At 34.9% G+C, this 17,998-nt stretch overlaps 2 protein-coding genes across 2 annotated transcripts in view; both read right to left on the bottom strand.

Annotated features, from left to right (window-relative positions):
• LOC144978611 (dynein axonemal assembly factor 3-like) overlaps positions 1-17,901 on the bottom strand; it is a 23,510-nt gene extending 5,609 nt beyond the window's left edge. The window contains exons 1-11 of the mRNA XM_078924901.1: positions 17,724-17,901; positions 16,960-17,096; positions 16,489-16,582; positions 12,610-12,703; positions 11,022-11,085; positions 10,652-10,740; positions 9,618-9,711; positions 8,311-8,433; positions 7,342-7,464; positions 5,532-5,667; positions 2,298-2,432 (exon numbers count right to left, since the gene is read on the bottom strand). Coding sequence (XP_078781027.1) covers positions 2,298-2,432; positions 5,532-5,667; positions 7,342-7,464; positions 8,311-8,433; positions 9,618-9,711; positions 10,652-10,740; positions 11,022-11,085; positions 12,610-12,703; positions 16,489-16,582; positions 16,960-17,096; positions 17,724-17,790 — 1,156 coding nt within the window. The 5' untranslated portion in view covers positions 17,791-17,901. The remainder of the gene's footprint in view (positions 1-2,297; positions 2,433-5,531; positions 5,668-7,341; positions 7,465-8,310; positions 8,434-9,617; positions 9,712-10,651; positions 10,741-11,021; positions 11,086-12,609; positions 12,704-16,488; positions 16,583-16,959; positions 17,097-17,723) is intronic.
• Positions 13,576-16,435, bottom strand: LOC144977921 (uncharacterized). The gene is made up of 4 exons (XM_078923335.1): positions 16,431-16,435; positions 15,649-15,868; positions 15,317-15,443; positions 13,576-13,604 (listed from the first exon to the last, which is right to left on the bottom strand). Exons 1-4 carry the CDS (start codon positions 16,433-16,435, stop codon positions 13,576-13,578), a joined length of 381 nt encoding a protein of 126 aa, XP_078779461.1.
• Positions 17,902-17,998: the final 97 nt, after the last annotated feature.

Genomic DNA, 17,998 nt, shown 5'->3' with positions numbered 1-17,998 from the left:
ACAATCCCGGGGCCACTGAGAGACCTAAGTGCGTGTAAACTGTATTTTCATCTTTTTTTCGTGTCGTTTTTGAGCTTTGAGCTTGAGCTTTTTTTTTATATAGCGCAATATCCACTAAATGTGCTCAATGCGCTTTACAAGGGGTTCCTGGTCAACAGCAACATTTAACATGTAGGACGGGACATAACGCCTGTTAGGCAATATTACAATTTTTCGGACAAAGACAACGCTGTTAACGGCCAGGTACTCATTTTACACCTGAGTACGGTGAGAGAATGTGAGTAAAGAGCCTTTTCCAAGGACTCAACTATGAGCTGAGCGCGAGGCTCGAACCCTTTTTGCCTTTTTTCCAAAATACTAATTTTTGTCCGATCTTACCATTTTTAAATCAGAGTTGTGAACTAACTATTAAAATTACTTTATGCCCTGAATCTAAAACTAAGTCACTTTAATCAATATTTTTCTACCCGTTTGTCTCATTCATACTTAATTAGGGTAATTATTTCCCAGGATAGTACTACTTACACATTTCATCTTCTGTCACACAAATATTTTCAAGTTAAATGCAATTATTTTTAATTCAGTACATGAAATAGGTTCTAAAAGAGCTATGTTGAAACAATTGTATTGATAATTAAAAGAGATACCTCATTTTTTAAAAATACCCTTACTTTTTGTTAACGGCGGCCATTTTGGGTGCCTAATTTGAATGTAAAAAAAAAAAAAAAATTCATGCAGAATATTTTTTTTACCTTATGATGTATCGATATAAAAAAGTACATCAAGTAAAGTTTATAAAAATGTTTAATACCATTTCTAGGGTCCTGCGAACTTAAAGTTGAGGTGATTTTGGTGCTAAAAATTGATTTTAATGAAATATGCGCCTGGATTAATTTGATTTGTTTCATTACAGAAAAGGAATATAGTTTTTTAAAAAGAGAGCCAAAATTAAAATTTCATAGATTTGGTCATTTTAAACCTAAATTTACTTTTAGTAATCTAGTTCACCCCGACATGTTACCAGATTGAGGTGATGGGTTTACTAAATGGGACAGGACCATACTATCTCTGAGGCTCTGTGGAATATACCATCAAATATATATCGATCCAAAGATATATGTGACTCACCACCTCAAAATGGTATTATACCCGGGTGGTTCTTCTTCTTCTCCTCCTCCTCTTCCTCCTCTCCTCCTTCTTCTTCTTCTTCTTCTTCTTCTTCTTCTTCTTCTTCTTCTTCTTCTTCTTCTTCTTCTTCTTCTTCTTCTTCTTCTTCTTTTTCTGCTTCTTTTTCTGCTTCTTCTTCTTCTTCTTCTTCTTCTTCTTCTTCTTCTTCTTCTTCTTCTTCTTCTTCTTCTTCTTCTTCTTCTTCTTCTTCTTCTTCTTCTTCTTCTTCTTCTCCTTCCTTAAGTTGAATCTTTGTGTGGACGTAGTCTCCCAAACAGCCCAAATGAGCTCCTTTCTATTTTAAATGTTAAAAATTCAATCTATAGTCATAATTATGAAGCTTAGGCTCAGTGTTCCTACATTTTATTAAGTACAACAGATTTAGCTGCTTAAAGCGATTGACAAAAAAACTAGAATCTGACATTTCTGATCACTTTTTGGTATCTGGGTCACTTTGAGATAATACCAGATTGAGGTGTTGGGTCACATTTATCAAAGGGTTGAAGTAACAGTAATTCTAATTCATCACATCTAACAAAAAAAAAACATAAAAATAAATTTGAGCTTTATATAGCGCAATATCCACTTAATGTTGCTCAAGCGCTTTACAAGGGGTCCCTCGTCAACAGTAACATTTAACATGTAGGACGGGACATGACGCCTGTTTGGTGATATTACAATTTTTCGGACAAAGACAACGCTGTTAACGGCCAGGTACTCATTTTTTTACATCTGAGTATGGTGAGAGAATGTGAGTAAAGAGCCTTTTCCAAGGACTCAGCAATGCGCCGAGCACGAGGTTTGAACCCAGGACCTTCCAATCCGAAAGCGAGTGTCATACCACTAGACTACATAGCTGCACAAACTCAAAACAACAAATAAGTAGTCCTTCAAAGGCATTTGGCCCATGCAGCTGGAGTTTATGCCAGTTTCTATCCCATGAAATGGATAATATCAATTGCTTGCTACCCTTTGGATAGGATGTTAATCTATTACATCTAACAGACTCAGATATCTGATTAATGCTGGGTGGCCAAAGGAATCTGGAAAAAAAATCGATGGAACCAACCAGCTTGTCAGTCAAGCGCTTTATCAAATGAGCTATCATGACAAATAAATAACATGCTTACCGTACAGTTCACTGTCCACAGGCAGTTTAGCATCTGGTACGTTATCATTTTCTTTGTTTGCGTTGTCTCCATTTGATTCAGAAATCTCCTGACTCTCCTTATCCTTATCTGGATGGTCTGGTTCTTCAACTATTTCTGTAGAAAGGAGAAGGAAACAAAAATAGTCTTTTATTATACAGGAATTACAAATATTAAAAAATAAAAACAAAAACCAACAAAAAATTTGAGAATTCATTAAAGTGCGTTACCTACTAAACTTGTTCAAAGCAACATTTAACATGTAAGATGAGTCATGACGCCTGAAAGTTGATGTTAAAATTTTTTTTGTTATTGTTAGAGACAACACTTTTCACAGCCAGGTACTCATTTACACCTGATTATGATGAAATAATGTGAGTGAAGAGCCTTTTCCAAAGACTCAGTGTGTTAAAGTATATAACCTCATCTTACTGTATGTATGATTATTGTTTCACTATCTCCTGTACTCATAATTACTACTTATTAACTTGTTAGCTTACAAATGGAACTCTCTTTTGTCAGAGATCAATTTTGGTGTTACTTTCACTTTTGCAATAAAAAAAAAGGAACTGTGTTTTCAGTCCATGAGTGGACTGAAAACACAGCTGTGTATTCAGTCCACCGGAAATAAAAATATTTTAAAACGACCAAATATTGTTTATACTTACCTTAATCGATACTGACGACATTTGTCACTGAGCCTATTATAGGCATCACCAGAAATGGACAGGCATAACATTTGTGGCAATTCAACAGCTTAATAATATCATTTACAGTGTTTTATTTACTCGCGAAAAGTCTTAATTGAGAGTTGTTCGAAATCGGGCTCCTGAAATAGATCTCAATTCTCGATACCGATAGGGCCTATATCAATTTTTTGTACTCCCTTGGAAAAAAATTTGTTAATTTTCAACTTCAACACGTTGACACCATTCCTGGTGACTCGAGAAGTTTGATCGACTTTTAACATTTTTTGTTTATTTACTTGTACTCCCTTTTAAGATTATTATTTTAATTTAGAACACAGTTGTTATTGTCTTGCGCATTCCTAGTACGTAACAATATGATTCCGGAGAAAAAAAAAAACAAACAAAAAAGATGAACAAACAAACAAAACAAAAACCAACAACAACAACAAAAAACAAAAAAAAAAAGAAAAAAAAAAGAAGAGAAAAACAAAACAAAAAAAAAGAAAAGAGACCAACTTTATAGTTATTTGGTCTTGAATATGTTTCAGGGACCGTCAGAGAGAGAGAGAGAGGGAGAGAGAGAGAGAGAGAGAGAGAGAGAGAGAGAGAGAGAGAGAGACAGGGGGGGAGGGGGGAGAGATTAGAGATAGAGAAAGATAGATATATAGATAGATAGAGAGAGAAAGAGAGAGAGAGAGAGAGAGAGAGAGAGAGAGAGAGAGAGAGAGAGAGAGAGAGAGAGAGGTTAACGACTGCTTTTTAGGTACTTGGACTAGCACTTTACTTTTGGCTCCTATCCATATTATGGACTTGGGACACTTTTGGTGTATCGGCACTATCGGCGTGAGTCGCAAGGAAGATAACTACATTATTTTAAGGACTATATTGTTTTTTAAAGGTTTGATGGCGCTTATAAAACATTGAGGTCATTTTAGGACTGGTAGAAATGGGAAACAAATCAAAACATTCTAGTTTTACAAGACCTTATGAACAATAGACTAGCCCAACAGGACAAAGGACAAGGAATGATTTTGAAAGAAAAGGATATTGGAAGAAGACAAAGTCAAGATGGCCCGGGGCCCAAATAGAACCTTACTTGGGCAAACAATACTAAAACTCTGATCTCCAAAAGTGTCCCAAGCCTGTAACCTTATAAATAAGGATAGGAACCAAAAGAAGAAGAAAAAATGTGCGAGTACAAGTAGCTACAAAGCAGTCCTTAACCTCTCTCTCTCTCTCTCTCTCTCTCTCTCTCTCTCTCTCTCTCTCTCTCTCTCTCTCTCTCTCTCTCTCTCTCTCTCTCTCTCTCTCTCTCTCTCTCTCTCTCTCTCCCCCTCTCTCTCTCTCTCACTCGGAATGCACAAGGCAATAAATTTTGACGTCTCTCTGTGTTCTAAAATTAAAATAATAATCTTAAAAGTGAGTAAACGTAAATAAATAAAAAAAATTAAAAGTCGATCAAACTTCTCGAGTCACTAGGAATGGTGTGAACGTGTTGGAAGTTGAAAATTAAGAGTTTTTTTTTTGCCAAGGGAGTGCCAAAAAATAAAAAGAAAGAAAGAAAGAAAATATTCGAAAGGAGCTCGAACCCCTAACTCAACCCAACCCGGTTACAGTTATGCTGTGCTAAAACAGCCAGCCACCTCGCCTTCTCGCCCTCGGTCAAACAAGTTAAGCCTGTATAATCTCTAATATTTTTATTTCCGATGGACTGAACACACAGTTCCTAAAAAAACAACTTCCTGTTCTATCTAAACATGAAAACAATGAGAAGTCTATTTTAATTCTATAATATTAAATCACTTTATTTTATTATTTCCCACATGCCATCCATACTTTAATTATGGCAGCTTCAACACAGTGCTGCTCAGAGTGGGAATCAAACTATGAATATATAGATAGCTTCAGACAAAAACATAAACAAACAAAAATCCAGACATTTTGGAAGGAAGACTTATTGACTCAACTTCGAAGAATGTTCACACAGTGCATCACGATTGATATTACTTCTGTTATTGGCTGAAGACGGATTTGAGCATTCTGTTTTGAAGTCGTTATATTTCATTTTCTTACATATTTTTTCAAGTCTACAGATTTAGTAGACAACTAAAAACTACCAGAGTTACCTGCCTGCTCAAAAGTGTCAATGACGTCAAACAGACAGTAGCAATTTCTTTCTACCATTTTGACAGAATGCTGATATATTGAAATCACTGGAAAGGAGGGTTTTTAAAAACTCTCGGATCAAAGTAAGTCTAATTGCACATGGTGTGAAAGCTCAACCAACTGAACTTTGGGGACCCCAATTCACATCATATTCTTCCACCTAAAGTTGCTGTTTTGTTTTTTTCTCCACATCAATTTCTTTCTCCTTCACCTCAACACTGAACAAGACATATAATTTCTCCACTGTCATCAACGTATGAAATAATGATGTAATGTGTGGTATAGTTTCAAACATAGCCACCCCCCCCCTCCCACACACACACACACACCACACACACACACTATCCTCATCATATCTTACCTTCTAAAGTTGCTGTCTGTTTCTCCACATCACTTTCTTTCTCCTTCACCTCAACTTTGGGCAAGACATATTTCTCTCCCATCATCAACTCGTGTAACAATGATGTAACATTATATTCTGCCACATCCTCTGCAGTCTGTGAAAACCAAAAAGGAAAAACGTAACCAACCATTGCAAAACGGTATTAAGGAAGGTGTACCTGATGCTTAAAATTGAATTAAAAAAACAAAACAAAGAAAACTAGAGCATTTTACAAGAATTCACTGGCCAACAGCAACAATTAAAATAATGATAATAATAATAATAATAATAATAATAATAATAATAATAATAATAATAATAATAATAATAATAATAATAATAATAATAATAATAATAATAATAATAATAATAATAATAATAATAATAATCATAATAATAATCATAATAATATTTCTTTATTGTCCCCAAAAAAGTGGCAATTTGTCATTTGGTTACACATTTATAACAATACCATATTGACATAGACACACTCACACAAGATGCACACTAGTAACATAGCAGTTATCGTAAAAAAAAAATGGACAAGTCACGACGCCTATTAGGCAATATTACATTTTTTTGGACATACAATGCTGTTATCAGTCAGATACTCATTTTATGCTTGAGTACAGTGAGAGAATGTACTCTATTATGCACTGCTCAGAGCAAGACTCGAACCCAGGACGTTCCGATGCGAAGTCGAGCGTCACACCACAGACCCAAAAGCAGCACAAATTATAAGCTTAGATTATAAAATTTTACGAAAATGATTGCCAGGTCAAGGCAGGCTGATATTTTTTCTTTCTAGCATTTGTCTTTTTGCTCTGTCTGATACCGATCTGTATACACTTCAGTATAAGGGCCTGCTTGACTCTACATATGTTTCTCTTGCCATCTTATCATAAACCTTGAAATTAAAACCTCAGCCCCTCTATCTACACCATGCCTATATGGAACATAATATTTAATAATATATAGCATTTGTATAGCGCAAAACCATGACTATGTCATGCCTTATGCTTGTCTCATGCAAGAATGACAATCTAAATAGCACTCCCCCCCTCTCTCTCTCTCTCTCTCTCTCTCTCTCTCTCTCTCTCTCTCTCTCTCTCTCTCTCACACACACACACACACACATACATACACACTTTCAGTTAATTACTCAAAACAAGAAAACTTCGATATCGAATAAATTTAAAACATCGTGTCAATGACTTAAAAATATGTTTTTTTTTTGTAAAAATGTAAGGTATAAATTGTGATTAAAAAGCATCCACACTCGATGCACCAAGGATAGCATTTGGCAGGTTGTTCCATTTCTGAGGATCACGTGTTGAAAATAAAATCTCTCGCCATAAAATTAGAAATTTGATTTATTATTTATTTAAGACTCCAAACCCATCAAGGAAGAAAAAAAAACCAATCTTGTAAGACAACTAAATCAACCAAATTACAAATCTATTTTAACACATTGTGTATGTTTGTCTCACTGTGGGATATGAGCACAGCCATGAGCACACAACACAACTTAAATTACGTTTGTGAGTTTAAGACGAAAACCAGGCACTTTAACATTGCGTCCTAAGAAAAGGCATTTGGCAAACAGTGTCCTTTGTCAACACAAAATTGGGTAGTTGGATCTGTTAAATCTGGTGGAAAGTTTGAGATAGTCTAGCACCTAATCCAAAGAGTGGCTATTAATTATTTCTGTCTATTCAACTCTATAGAAATCATTATAAAATTCAGTCTTCTACTGCATGGTCCATATGGCTATAAAGTATTACGTTACCTTTATGTGATGGTTGTTTTGTTTCTTATAGAAAGACTTTTCCTCTGTCTCAACACCAAAGGCAACGTAAGGAGAGACAAGCATATCTCCCCAGTAACCTCTTCTGGGATATCGCTCGCCTTCCTACGAAATAGAACAGAAAACAAACATAGTGTTCTCCAAAAGCCTTTTTTATTTTGAAAATTCATCAAAATGGAAATAACTTTTTGCAACTCTTTCTTTTTTAAGACACAACCCTCCCCCCCCCCCCAAAAAAAAAAAAAAAAAAAAAAAAAAAAACACAACCTCACTTTAAGCTCTCAATACCTTAAAAATAGATATTAACTTTTGTTTTGTTGCTTTTTTTTATCCTGATAAGAATACAGTAAAGTAACATTTTAAATAACGCGTCATTGAAAAAAATAAGTTTATATGATGAGAAAAGACATCCATTTAAATTGAGATCTCATTATGGCTTGCCCTTTATAGATGAAATGTAGTGATATATAAAACTGAGCTTTAAAACTGAGCTTTATATAGCGCAATATCCACTAAATGTGCTCAAAGCGCTTTACAGGGGGTCCCTGGTCAACAGCAACATTTAACATGTAGGACGGGACATGACGCCTGTTTGGCGATATTACAATTTTTTCGGACACAGACAACACTGTTAACGGCCAGGTACTCATTTTACACCTGAGTGAGAGAATGTGAGTAAAGAGCCTTTTCCAAGGACTCAACAATGCGCCGAGTGTGAGGCTCGAATCCAGGATCTTCCGATCCGAAAGCGAGTGTCATACCACTAGACCACATAGCCGCACAAGGCTATATAATATAATATATATGATATAAAAATAAACAGAGAAGTAGATAGATAGAAATATGGACATACATACAGACAGACAGAGAGAGAGAGAGAGAGAGAGAGAGAGAGAGAGAGAGAGAGAGAGAGAGAGAGAGAGAGAGAGAGAGACAGGCAGAGAGACTTACATGTTTGAACACCATAGCTGAAGACAAAGTTCTATTAGGTACGTCATAAGTTCCCTCCCTGATGGTGTAAGCAATGCCGTCATTACGCCATGACTTATACTGTTGTAAATGGATAATGGAGCCCTGGGGATTTCAAGTACCATATCAATATGTACGTCCAATAAAGGATATCAAGTCACCATCATCAAGAAAAAGGTACAAAATCACATTTAAAAATACCACTATTAAAGTGCCTTGTGTATCTGCACATTAATACACACACACACACACACACACGCACATACACACACACACACACACAAAACAAATATACATATAACACAATCCATGACTTAAATTTGATTGAGAATATCAAAGTAAAGACGAAAACAGAAACACAAAAAAAAAACCCCAACAAACTATCATGTGGCTCTGTGGTACTGAGGCATGTAAAAAGAGCTCTTCTATATAAAACCAGTCAAACAATGGTATAATATAATGATTTCAAATTACGTCGACTTTACACTAACTAGAACTTGATAAACATCCAACCCAATATTTTAAGAAACATGTATGAAGGGGCTTCCATTGTAGCTAATCTAGAGCATTTGAGAGGCAGCCTTCATCCTTCGATATGCAGCCTGAAGCAAAATAAGTTGCTCTTCTTTGAACTTTTTCTATTTCAGTAATGTGAGTTTTGATATGTGAATCCCATGTGCTGTGTGCACATTCACAGGGGAAGTGAATGCGATCAATTTTATATTTTGTGGGCATTGGTGGAGATTTCGTGTAACAAACCCAAGTGCTCTGTTCGCCTTAGCTGTCACATGACTCACATGTTTATTCCATTTCAGATTGTTTTGGATGTAATGATTATCAAATGCCAATGTATATATGTTAGCAATGAAAGAGACGTGTGCAAAAAATGCATCACAATTTCACAAAATAAAAAGGATTTTACTATTTAATCTCATGGATCTTCAACGTAAAATGGATTGTCAGGGCCAACCCTGAGCTCCATGGACCTTGTTGTATCTGATGTCCACTGTATATGTGTTGTGTGTATATGACGTGGTATATGGTGGTTAGACATCACCTCATCTATGAGACCTCTGATCTCAACTTTCAGTGTATCACTGCTAACCAAAGTGTTTTTGTTATGAGCTGAAGAGGTATTAAACCCAAAACATTCCTCGTTAGGTATTTTGTCCCTATTTTTGGATACTGATATATTTATCTCCGTTCAATTCTTTTATCAGTCACAGCATCTGGCGACCTGATATTTAATAAAATTTACTGTAATATAATATAAGAACTAAAGAACAAACCCCTCTCTCCACCATTTCCATGTTATAATCCCAGTCAAAAGCATTGATTCGACTGTCATATCGAACACCCAGGAGTTGTCGTAGTCTCAAGTCCCTGGTTTTAAAAAAGTCAGCAAAAGCAAATATTAGGACTAAGCAAAAACAAAAAGAACTAAAAGAAAAAGTCAAATTCTAACTGTTTTCTCTTTCTGACAGTTTCATTCAACCAACAATCAACAACGCTCTTAATGATGATAATAATCATAATAATAATAATAATAAATAATAATAATAATAATAATAAATAATAATAAAATAATAATAATAATAATAATAATAATAATAATAATGATAATAATAATAATAATAATAATAATAATAATAATAATAATAATAATAATAATAATGATAATGATAATAATAATAATAATATAATAATAATAATAATAATAATAATAATAATAATAATAATAAGAAGAAGAAGAAGAAGAAGAAGAAGAAGAAGAAGAAGAAGAAGAAGAAGAAGAAGAAGAAGAAGAAGAAGAAGAAGAAGAAGAAGAAGAAGAAGAATCGTCATCATCATTACTATTATCATAATCATCACAGTCACCGTCAAGAGGCCCAGGAGGGAAACACACACACACACACACACACACACACACACACACACACACACACACACACACACACATAAATATATACACATATATATATATATATATATATATATATATATATATATATATATATATATATATATTATATATATATATATGAGTGTTGGTGGGTACTCGTAGGTACGAAAGTGCTCGATAATGATAATGATGGTTAGAGCTAATATAGACTACAAATTGTCACTCACATTTTTTGTAGCCGAGACGTTCGTTTCTGTGTCTCTTTCTGTGTAAAGAAAATGCTCTACTCTTAACTTCTTTTTAAAACTTATCATCATATAAAAGGGAAGAATGTGATCCAACTTTATTTTTAAAATACGTGAAAAAAAAACCCCAAAAAAACAAGCTCAAATTCAAACATTGTTAGGGATCGTCACACACCAACATTTGCTAATGTCAAAAGGAGATTTGACTTTTTCCTGATTTCTCCAAAACTTCAAAACACCTTCCAAAAAGTCCCTCTCCTTGTACTGAAAAAAAGGAAAGCAAAAGAAATAATCAGAAAGAATCGGCATGCCCAATAAAATGCCATATATATATATATATATATATATATATATATATATATATATATATATTATATATATATATATATATATACATATATATATATATATATATATAAATCACAATGAGAAATAACAAAAACGCATAGGAAGTTTAAAAGAATGGAATTGTTGATGGAGGGACATAAAAGTAAACTAAACTTACTTTTTGGTATGTTAAAAAAAATTGAAAAAACAAGACTTACTTTTAGTTGGTCTAGGTCGAAAATAGGAAATTTCTTTTCCATGTAGTCAAAATCTGTCACCATTCTGATTTTTTTTTAAATGATAAAAATATGTTTTAAATTAAAGTTAAATATATTTTGTCATAAAAAGACAATAAAAGGCTACTGATTTTTTAATTCTTTTTTTTTTTTTTCATTTTTTATCATGACTACAAATATGGAAATGATATGCGCTTTGTGAGTAAATATCTATAATAAAAGAAAGACATAGAATTGTGGTTGAAATTGTGAAGAAATACTCATGTCCATGTCCTGTTAAAATGCCATTCGCGTCCTGTTCTAAATTGTGCGTAGAGGAGTCCTTGGATAAGGCTCTTTACACACATTCTTGCACCATACTTAGACGTAAAATGGGTACCTGGCCTTCAAAAGCATTGTTTCTGTCAGGGAAAAAATTGTAATATCATCGCCTAAAAGAAATCATGTCTTGTCCTTGATGCTAAGAGTTGCTGTTGGCTAGGGACCCCTTGTAAAGCACTGTGAGCACGTAAATGCTTAACTTTTTAAAAAAGCATTTCTAGAAGAATAAAAGTTAATAATCTACCCAAAAATTTCACCAGAAACCACAAATGATGTCGAGCTGAGTGTATCAGGGTTTATCATAATTTTGCCAAATGAAAATTTAAAAATCCAGTAAAACTCCAGGAGTGGGTCTTGAGTCCTGGTCTCTTAAGTGACAGTGCAATGCCAAACTCACCACATCTGATTATATCCTGGATCTATTCATCATAAAATGCAGCCTCAGGAGAACTAAAACCCACAAGGACATACGTAATCATTCAAAAGTATTAAACAAAAATTAATATAACAGCTTAAAAAAAGAACAAAATACCAAACACACAACGCTTCAGACTCAAAACCAACAATGAAAACATGAATACATTACTAAAAAAAACAGATCGACTGCACAGAAATATAAGGCACGCCCTATTTGTATTTTTTGTAAATGTTGGAATTTAAACAAAAATAAGCATTTGCTAAGGAGTGCCAAATTGAGCAGAATATTCTACAACGCATAACATTTGGTGCGCAAAATTATATTCTAGAAGTGACTAGCAGCTTCATATCACAAGGACATAATCATAAAATCTTGGCTGGAAATAATAAATTATATGAGCATAGACTTAGACATGTGAAACTTTGTGATCTAATGGTACAAAACTTATGACCTCAGGTTTGAGTCCCGTTGTTGGGGGTAGGGGGGGGGGGGGGGGGGGTAGCAAATATAAGCAATTGGAAGTCTCTTTTTCTCACCATATGTAAAATGAGTACATGGCTGCTAACAGCACTGTCAAAATCGTAAGAAGAGTTGGATTCTGTTGGATTGGGACCCTTTGCAAAGCACTTTGGAGCACACAATTAGTACGTATTTAAAGCTCACAAAGTGGGTAAAGGATCTTCTACTTTAAGATTTGTGGTTATAATTATTTAGTCTTTTATCGTCATGACCTTTATCATCATCATCATCATCATCATCATCATCATCATCATCATCATCATCATCATCATCATCATCAACATCATCATTGTCATCATAGAAAATGATTACCTTATGAGTTGATGGGACATCTTTTGAATGTAGTCACTTGTCTGTTGCCTGAGTAATGTATTGCCATGAATCTCCAAAAACACTTCTGTCTTTTCTTTGAAATAAATAAAGGAAAGATGACCAATAACATCTACCATAATCAATTTCACTAATTAATAACGATAAAAATAATAATAATAATAAAATTATTAATTATTATTATTATTATTATTATTATTATTATTATTATTATTATTATTATTATTATTATTATTATTATTATTATATTATTATTATTATTATTATTATCATTATTATAAACAATAATATTTAACTAGACAATAAGAAAGAGAAGAAGGAGAAGAAAAAAAAGAAGAAGAAGAAGAAGAGAAGAAGAAGAAGAAAGAAGAAGAAGAAGAAGAAGAGAAGAAGAGAAGAAGAAGAAGAAGAAGAAGAAGAAGAAGAGAAGAAGAAGAAGAAGAAGAAGAAGAAGAAGAAGAAGAAGAAGAAGAAGAAGAAGAAGAAGAAGAAGAAGAGAAGAAGAAAAAGAAAAAAGAAGAACAAAAAGAAGAAGAAAAAGAAGAAGAAGAAGAAGAAGAAGAAGAAGAAGAAGAAGAAGAAGAAGAAGAAGAAGAAGAAGAAGAAGAAGAAGAAGAAGGATGAAGAGGAGGAGGAGGAGGAGGAGGAGGAGGAGGAGGAGGAGGAGGAGGAGGAGAAGGAGGAGGAGGAGGAGGAGGAGGAGGAGGAGGAGGAGGATGAAGAGGATGAGGAGAAGAAGAAGAAGGAAGAGAGGAGAGAGAGTATGCCGATGACGTCACGCATTTACCATCCACGGTTACTTCCCTTGAACTAAGAGCGCTGTAACTTTCTATCGTGGTTTACAAGAGAGAGAGAGAGAGAGAGAGAGAGAGAGAGAGAGAGAGAGAGAGAGAGAGAGAGAGAGAGAGAGAGAGAGAGAGAGAGAGAGAGAGAGAGAGGTTCGTTTTATCATGTATTTATTGGAAGGAGGGTGGGGTCTTTTGAGACAATAAACAATGTGGGTGTACCCAAAGAAAAAGGGGAGGAGAGTTTAATACAGTGGAACCTCCCGATTACGACACCTCCGAATAGCGACAACCTCCTGATAACGACATTGACCCGTGGTCCCGATTTTTTTCTATTTAAGATCAGTAAAAAAAAAACCTCCAAATAACGACGCACTTTTTGATAAAACCTCCAAATAACGACATCATTTTGGCGATTTTCGGCAGTTTTCGTAGATATCTGATACTAAAAATACCGAGTATGAGTACTCAAAGTTTATAAAAACGATTCCTGCTTGAACCAATGAGAACGCAGCTTTTGAAACCAATGAGAACGCAGCTTTTTTTTATTAACAATCTGGGCTGATATGCATTAATAAAAACCAAGGTATAAATGTAAGCGTAAGCAAGTAAACACAAAATCTTGGAAAATGTGATATTATGTGGTGATAGTAGTAGTAGTAGTAGTAGTAGTAGTAGTAGTAGTAGTAGTAGTAGTAGTAGTAGTAGTAGTAGTAGTAAATAATAATAATAATAATAATAATAATAATAATAATAATAATAGTAGTAGTAGAAGTAGTAGTAGTAGTAGTAGTAGTGGTAGTAGTAGTAGTAGTAGTAGTAGTAGTAGTAGTAGTAGTAGTAGTAGTAGTAGTAGTAGTAGTAGTAGTAGTAGTAGTAGTAGTAGTAGTAGTAGTAGTAGTAGTAGTAGTAGTAGTAGTAGTAGTAGCAGCAGCAGCAGTAGTAGTAGTAGGAGTAGTAGTAGTAGTAGTAGTAGTAGTAGTAGTAGTAATAGTTTTGTGTTCTTGTCTGTGGGATTTTGAAGCAGTTTGAATTGTTTGTGGCGTATCTGTCAACGGGGTTTTCGGTTATGTGGTTGGCGAAAGTGAGTGCTCGGATTTTTCTTTTGTTTGGTTGTGGCGTGAAAAAGGAGTCTGCCTTTATTGATGGTATTTGATCTGTTATTATCTTGAACATGAATGACAGACGGGTTTCTTTTCTTCTTTGTTGGAGGCTGATGAGATTTCTTTCTTCTAACATTTTTGTCATGCATCCTGGGCTTCTGCTCTTATAGTTCCCAGTTACGAACCGGGCGCCTTGTCTCTGGACTCTCTCAAGTTTTTGAATATCCTCTTTCAGGTAGGGGTCCCAGGCAACTGCTCCGTATTCCAATTGTGATCTCACAAGTGCGAGGTAGGCATTTTGTTTGCATGACGTTGGGGCGTGGCTAAGATTTCGGCGGAGAAACGCGAGGGTGCAGCTTGCCTTTTGGATTATTTTGTTAATGTGTTTCCCTCATTTCAAGTCCTTTGGGAAGGTGATGCCAAGGTATGGGTTATTGTCGACTTGTTTCAGGACGGTGTTGTTTAACTTGTAGGTCTCATTGTACTTTTTAGCTGTGCTGAGGATGTAGCATTTGTTTGCGTTAAATTTCATTCCCCAATCATTAGCCCACTGTTCGAGACTATTCAAGTCCTCTTGTAGCAATTTTTGATCATTTGCAGATTTTATTGGTCGGTATATTAGACAGTCATCGGCGAATAACCTAATCTGAGATTTTACTCGTAGAGGTAGGTCATTGATGAAACAAAGAAATAGTATGGGTCCTAGCACCGTTCCCTGTGGTACTCCTGATATGACTGGACATTCATCCGATGACGTGCCGTCTAAGACTACTTTCATGGTACGTTTTGTGAGGAAATTACAAAGCCATGTGTGTAAAGAGCCACGAATTCCGTAATTTTCTAGTTTCTGCAGGAGTTTTTGGTGGGGCACAGTATCAAATGCTTTGGAAAAGTCAAGGATGCCGATGTCTGCCTGAGTGTTGGCATTCTGGAGTCTCAACAGTTATTAGGAGTTGGCTTTCACATGAGTATCCTTTGCGAAACCCGTGGTTCAGGTCAGTTAGAATGTCATTGTTCTCAAAGTGGTCCATCATGTTCTTACAGATTATATGTTCTAATAGTTTGGATATTACAGACGTCAGTGAGATTGGACGGTAGTTCTCTGCTTTATTTTTGTTGCCTTTTTTTAATACAGGTTCGATGTTTGCCTTCAGCCAGTCATTAGGGAGCATCCCGGTGTCGACCGATTTTTGGAAAATTATGCATAATGAGGGGGCCAAACTCTCAGCACACTCCTTTAGTACTGTGTTGGGGATGTTATCTGGACCTGACGCCTTAGATGGATCGACGTTTTTCAGCAACTTTTCAACTCCTGAGATGTTTATATTGATATTAGTAAGAGATTGGTCACACCTATGTGATGTCGGTGGGGTGGTTGTATCGTGTGGATCATGAGGGGTAAAGACAGATTTAAATTGATCCAAGAGGATCGTTGCTTTATCCTTCCCCTTAATTAAGCCCCACCCCCTCCTCTTCAAGCTGTCATCTGACTCAAAATGGAAACAATGAAACAAATGAAACCAGTCCCATTAATTTATTAAATTGCAATCTCATTTGTCAATATGTTTCCCATTGATAAAAATAGTAATACTGATAATAGTAATACTGATAATAATAATAATAATAATAATAATAATAATAATAATAATAATAATAATAATAATAATAATAATAATAATAATAATAATAATAATAATAGATAGATAGATAGATAGATAGAGATAGACAGACAGACAGACAGATAGACATACATACAGACAGATAGATAGACATACATACAGACAGATAGATAGATAGAGATATTTTTTCTTTGTAGCGGTTTATCGATACAATGTCCATTGTGTTGAAAGGATTGCTCGCCAATCAAGGGACTAAACCGTGTAAAATGTCAAAAATTAACTCCCTTAGTCTTTACCACATATTCTCTATATGGCTATTTAATCATTTTGATATTAAGTTGTTATTGGCAGTACCTTGTAAACCCATGTTTTGTTGTTGTTCCAATACGACCATCATGAGAAGCATATCTCTAGCATACAATTCCAGGGCTGACTCCACAACAAAAAACTGCAAAAAAGAATAAGATCAGTTTGGTAAAGCAGATTGGCAGAAAATCATTTGAAGAAATGAAAAACACTTTTTTTCATCAATTAGTCGTCATTGTGTATACAATAGAAATGCCTGAATGACAAAGATCTCTCTCTCTCTCTCTCTCTCTCTCTCTCTCTCTCTCTCTCTCTCTCTCTCTCTCTCTCTCTCTCTCTCTCTCCCTCCCTCTCTCTCTCTCTCTCTCTCTCTCTCATTCTCTCTCTTTCACAAACACACACACACACGCATACACACACACACACATACAAGCACACATATACACACTATATATCTCTTGCTCTTGCTTGTTAAATACAATTTCCTCTCAAATAAAAGAGACTATTATAAACACTAACGTTTAACTTTCTCTTCTTGTGCCGACAACGTCTTGATATGGTGGTAAGAATGTGGCGAATATCCCCAGCACCAACCAAGAGTACATTAAGGTCGTCTGGTGCAGAACACCCAGCCGTCTTGCACATGGCTTCCAGTCCTAAAAATCGAGAAAGAAAACATAATCAATTATATCTATGATGGTAGACATAACAGAAAGCAAACAATAAGCTGACTGAACAATAACATCCATAAGTAATAACAATGTAATAGTTTATGACAATCAAATCAAAGATTTTGAAAGACCCTGAAGAAAAAAACCCCATTCTTCCGAATATTATTCTTTTTGCACAATTTCACTACCGGTCTAAATAGTGCTTACCTATCTGTATATAGACAGTGAGAATTCCTTTAGGTGAGCTTGCATACAATTACAAAAAGGTTAATCTACATTTATCAAAAAGTATATTTTGTGTATCATTGTATCGCGTGGAGTATGGAGACCTAACGAAACGTTTAAAAACGCATAATCCTCGGACATTTTTTATGACTGACCAAGGACGACACCACCTGACAAAATGTTATCTTTATTCTGCAGAACTTAAAATGAAAGCAGTGTTAGTATTGCAACAATGCATCACAATTTATTTTCGGGTAAATGATTCGTCTGGTAAGTGACAGTACTCTGTAAGGAGAATGTAGAAGCCAGTCCAGCTAACCGGGAGAAACTGAAGTTGGTCTGAAAGTGAAATGAGACTTCAACTCCATTGTTGTTTATGCGATTTACCTGTTCTCTGTAAGTCTAAAGACGGACAAAATCCCCACCAAGTGATATTTCCATAACTATCAGTCATCGCGGAAGACTTAGTCGTGGTTTTTTTATCATTAAAATAAATCCGCAATAAAACCGGTGTGTGCAGTATCTGGAATTCAACAGAAACTAACCACCATATTGTAAACAAACTAGTATCGCAGTGAATTTTCCAACGGTAAAGTTTGGTCATTAAATCCCATTAAATATCCATTTGAAATGTATTTTTCTCTCAAGACTATATAATAACA

This window comes from Berghia stephanieae, chromosome 8 (assembly GCF_034508935.2).
Source record: "Berghia stephanieae isolate SIO BIC M18660-M18661 chromosome 8, UCSD_Bste_1.3, whole genome shotgun sequence".
NCBI classification, from domain to species: Eukaryota; Metazoa; Mollusca; class Gastropoda; order Nudibranchia; family Aeolidiidae; genus Berghia; species Berghia stephanieae.
The sequence above is the reverse complement of the archived record's forward strand: the minus strand, read 5'-3'. Positions and strand labels throughout refer to the sequence as shown.

Coding starts and splice junctions, on each gene's coding strand:
- LOC144977921 (XM_078923335.1), bottom strand. Junction 15,444..15,648: donor TGAAGGCAAACATCGAACCT/GTATTAAAAAAA, acceptor TTGAGACTCCAG/AATGCCAACACTCAGGCAGA. Junction 13,605..15,316: donor CTCTTTACACACATGGCTTT/GTAATTTCCTCA, acceptor TTGTCTCAAAAG/ACCCCACCCTCCTTCCAATA.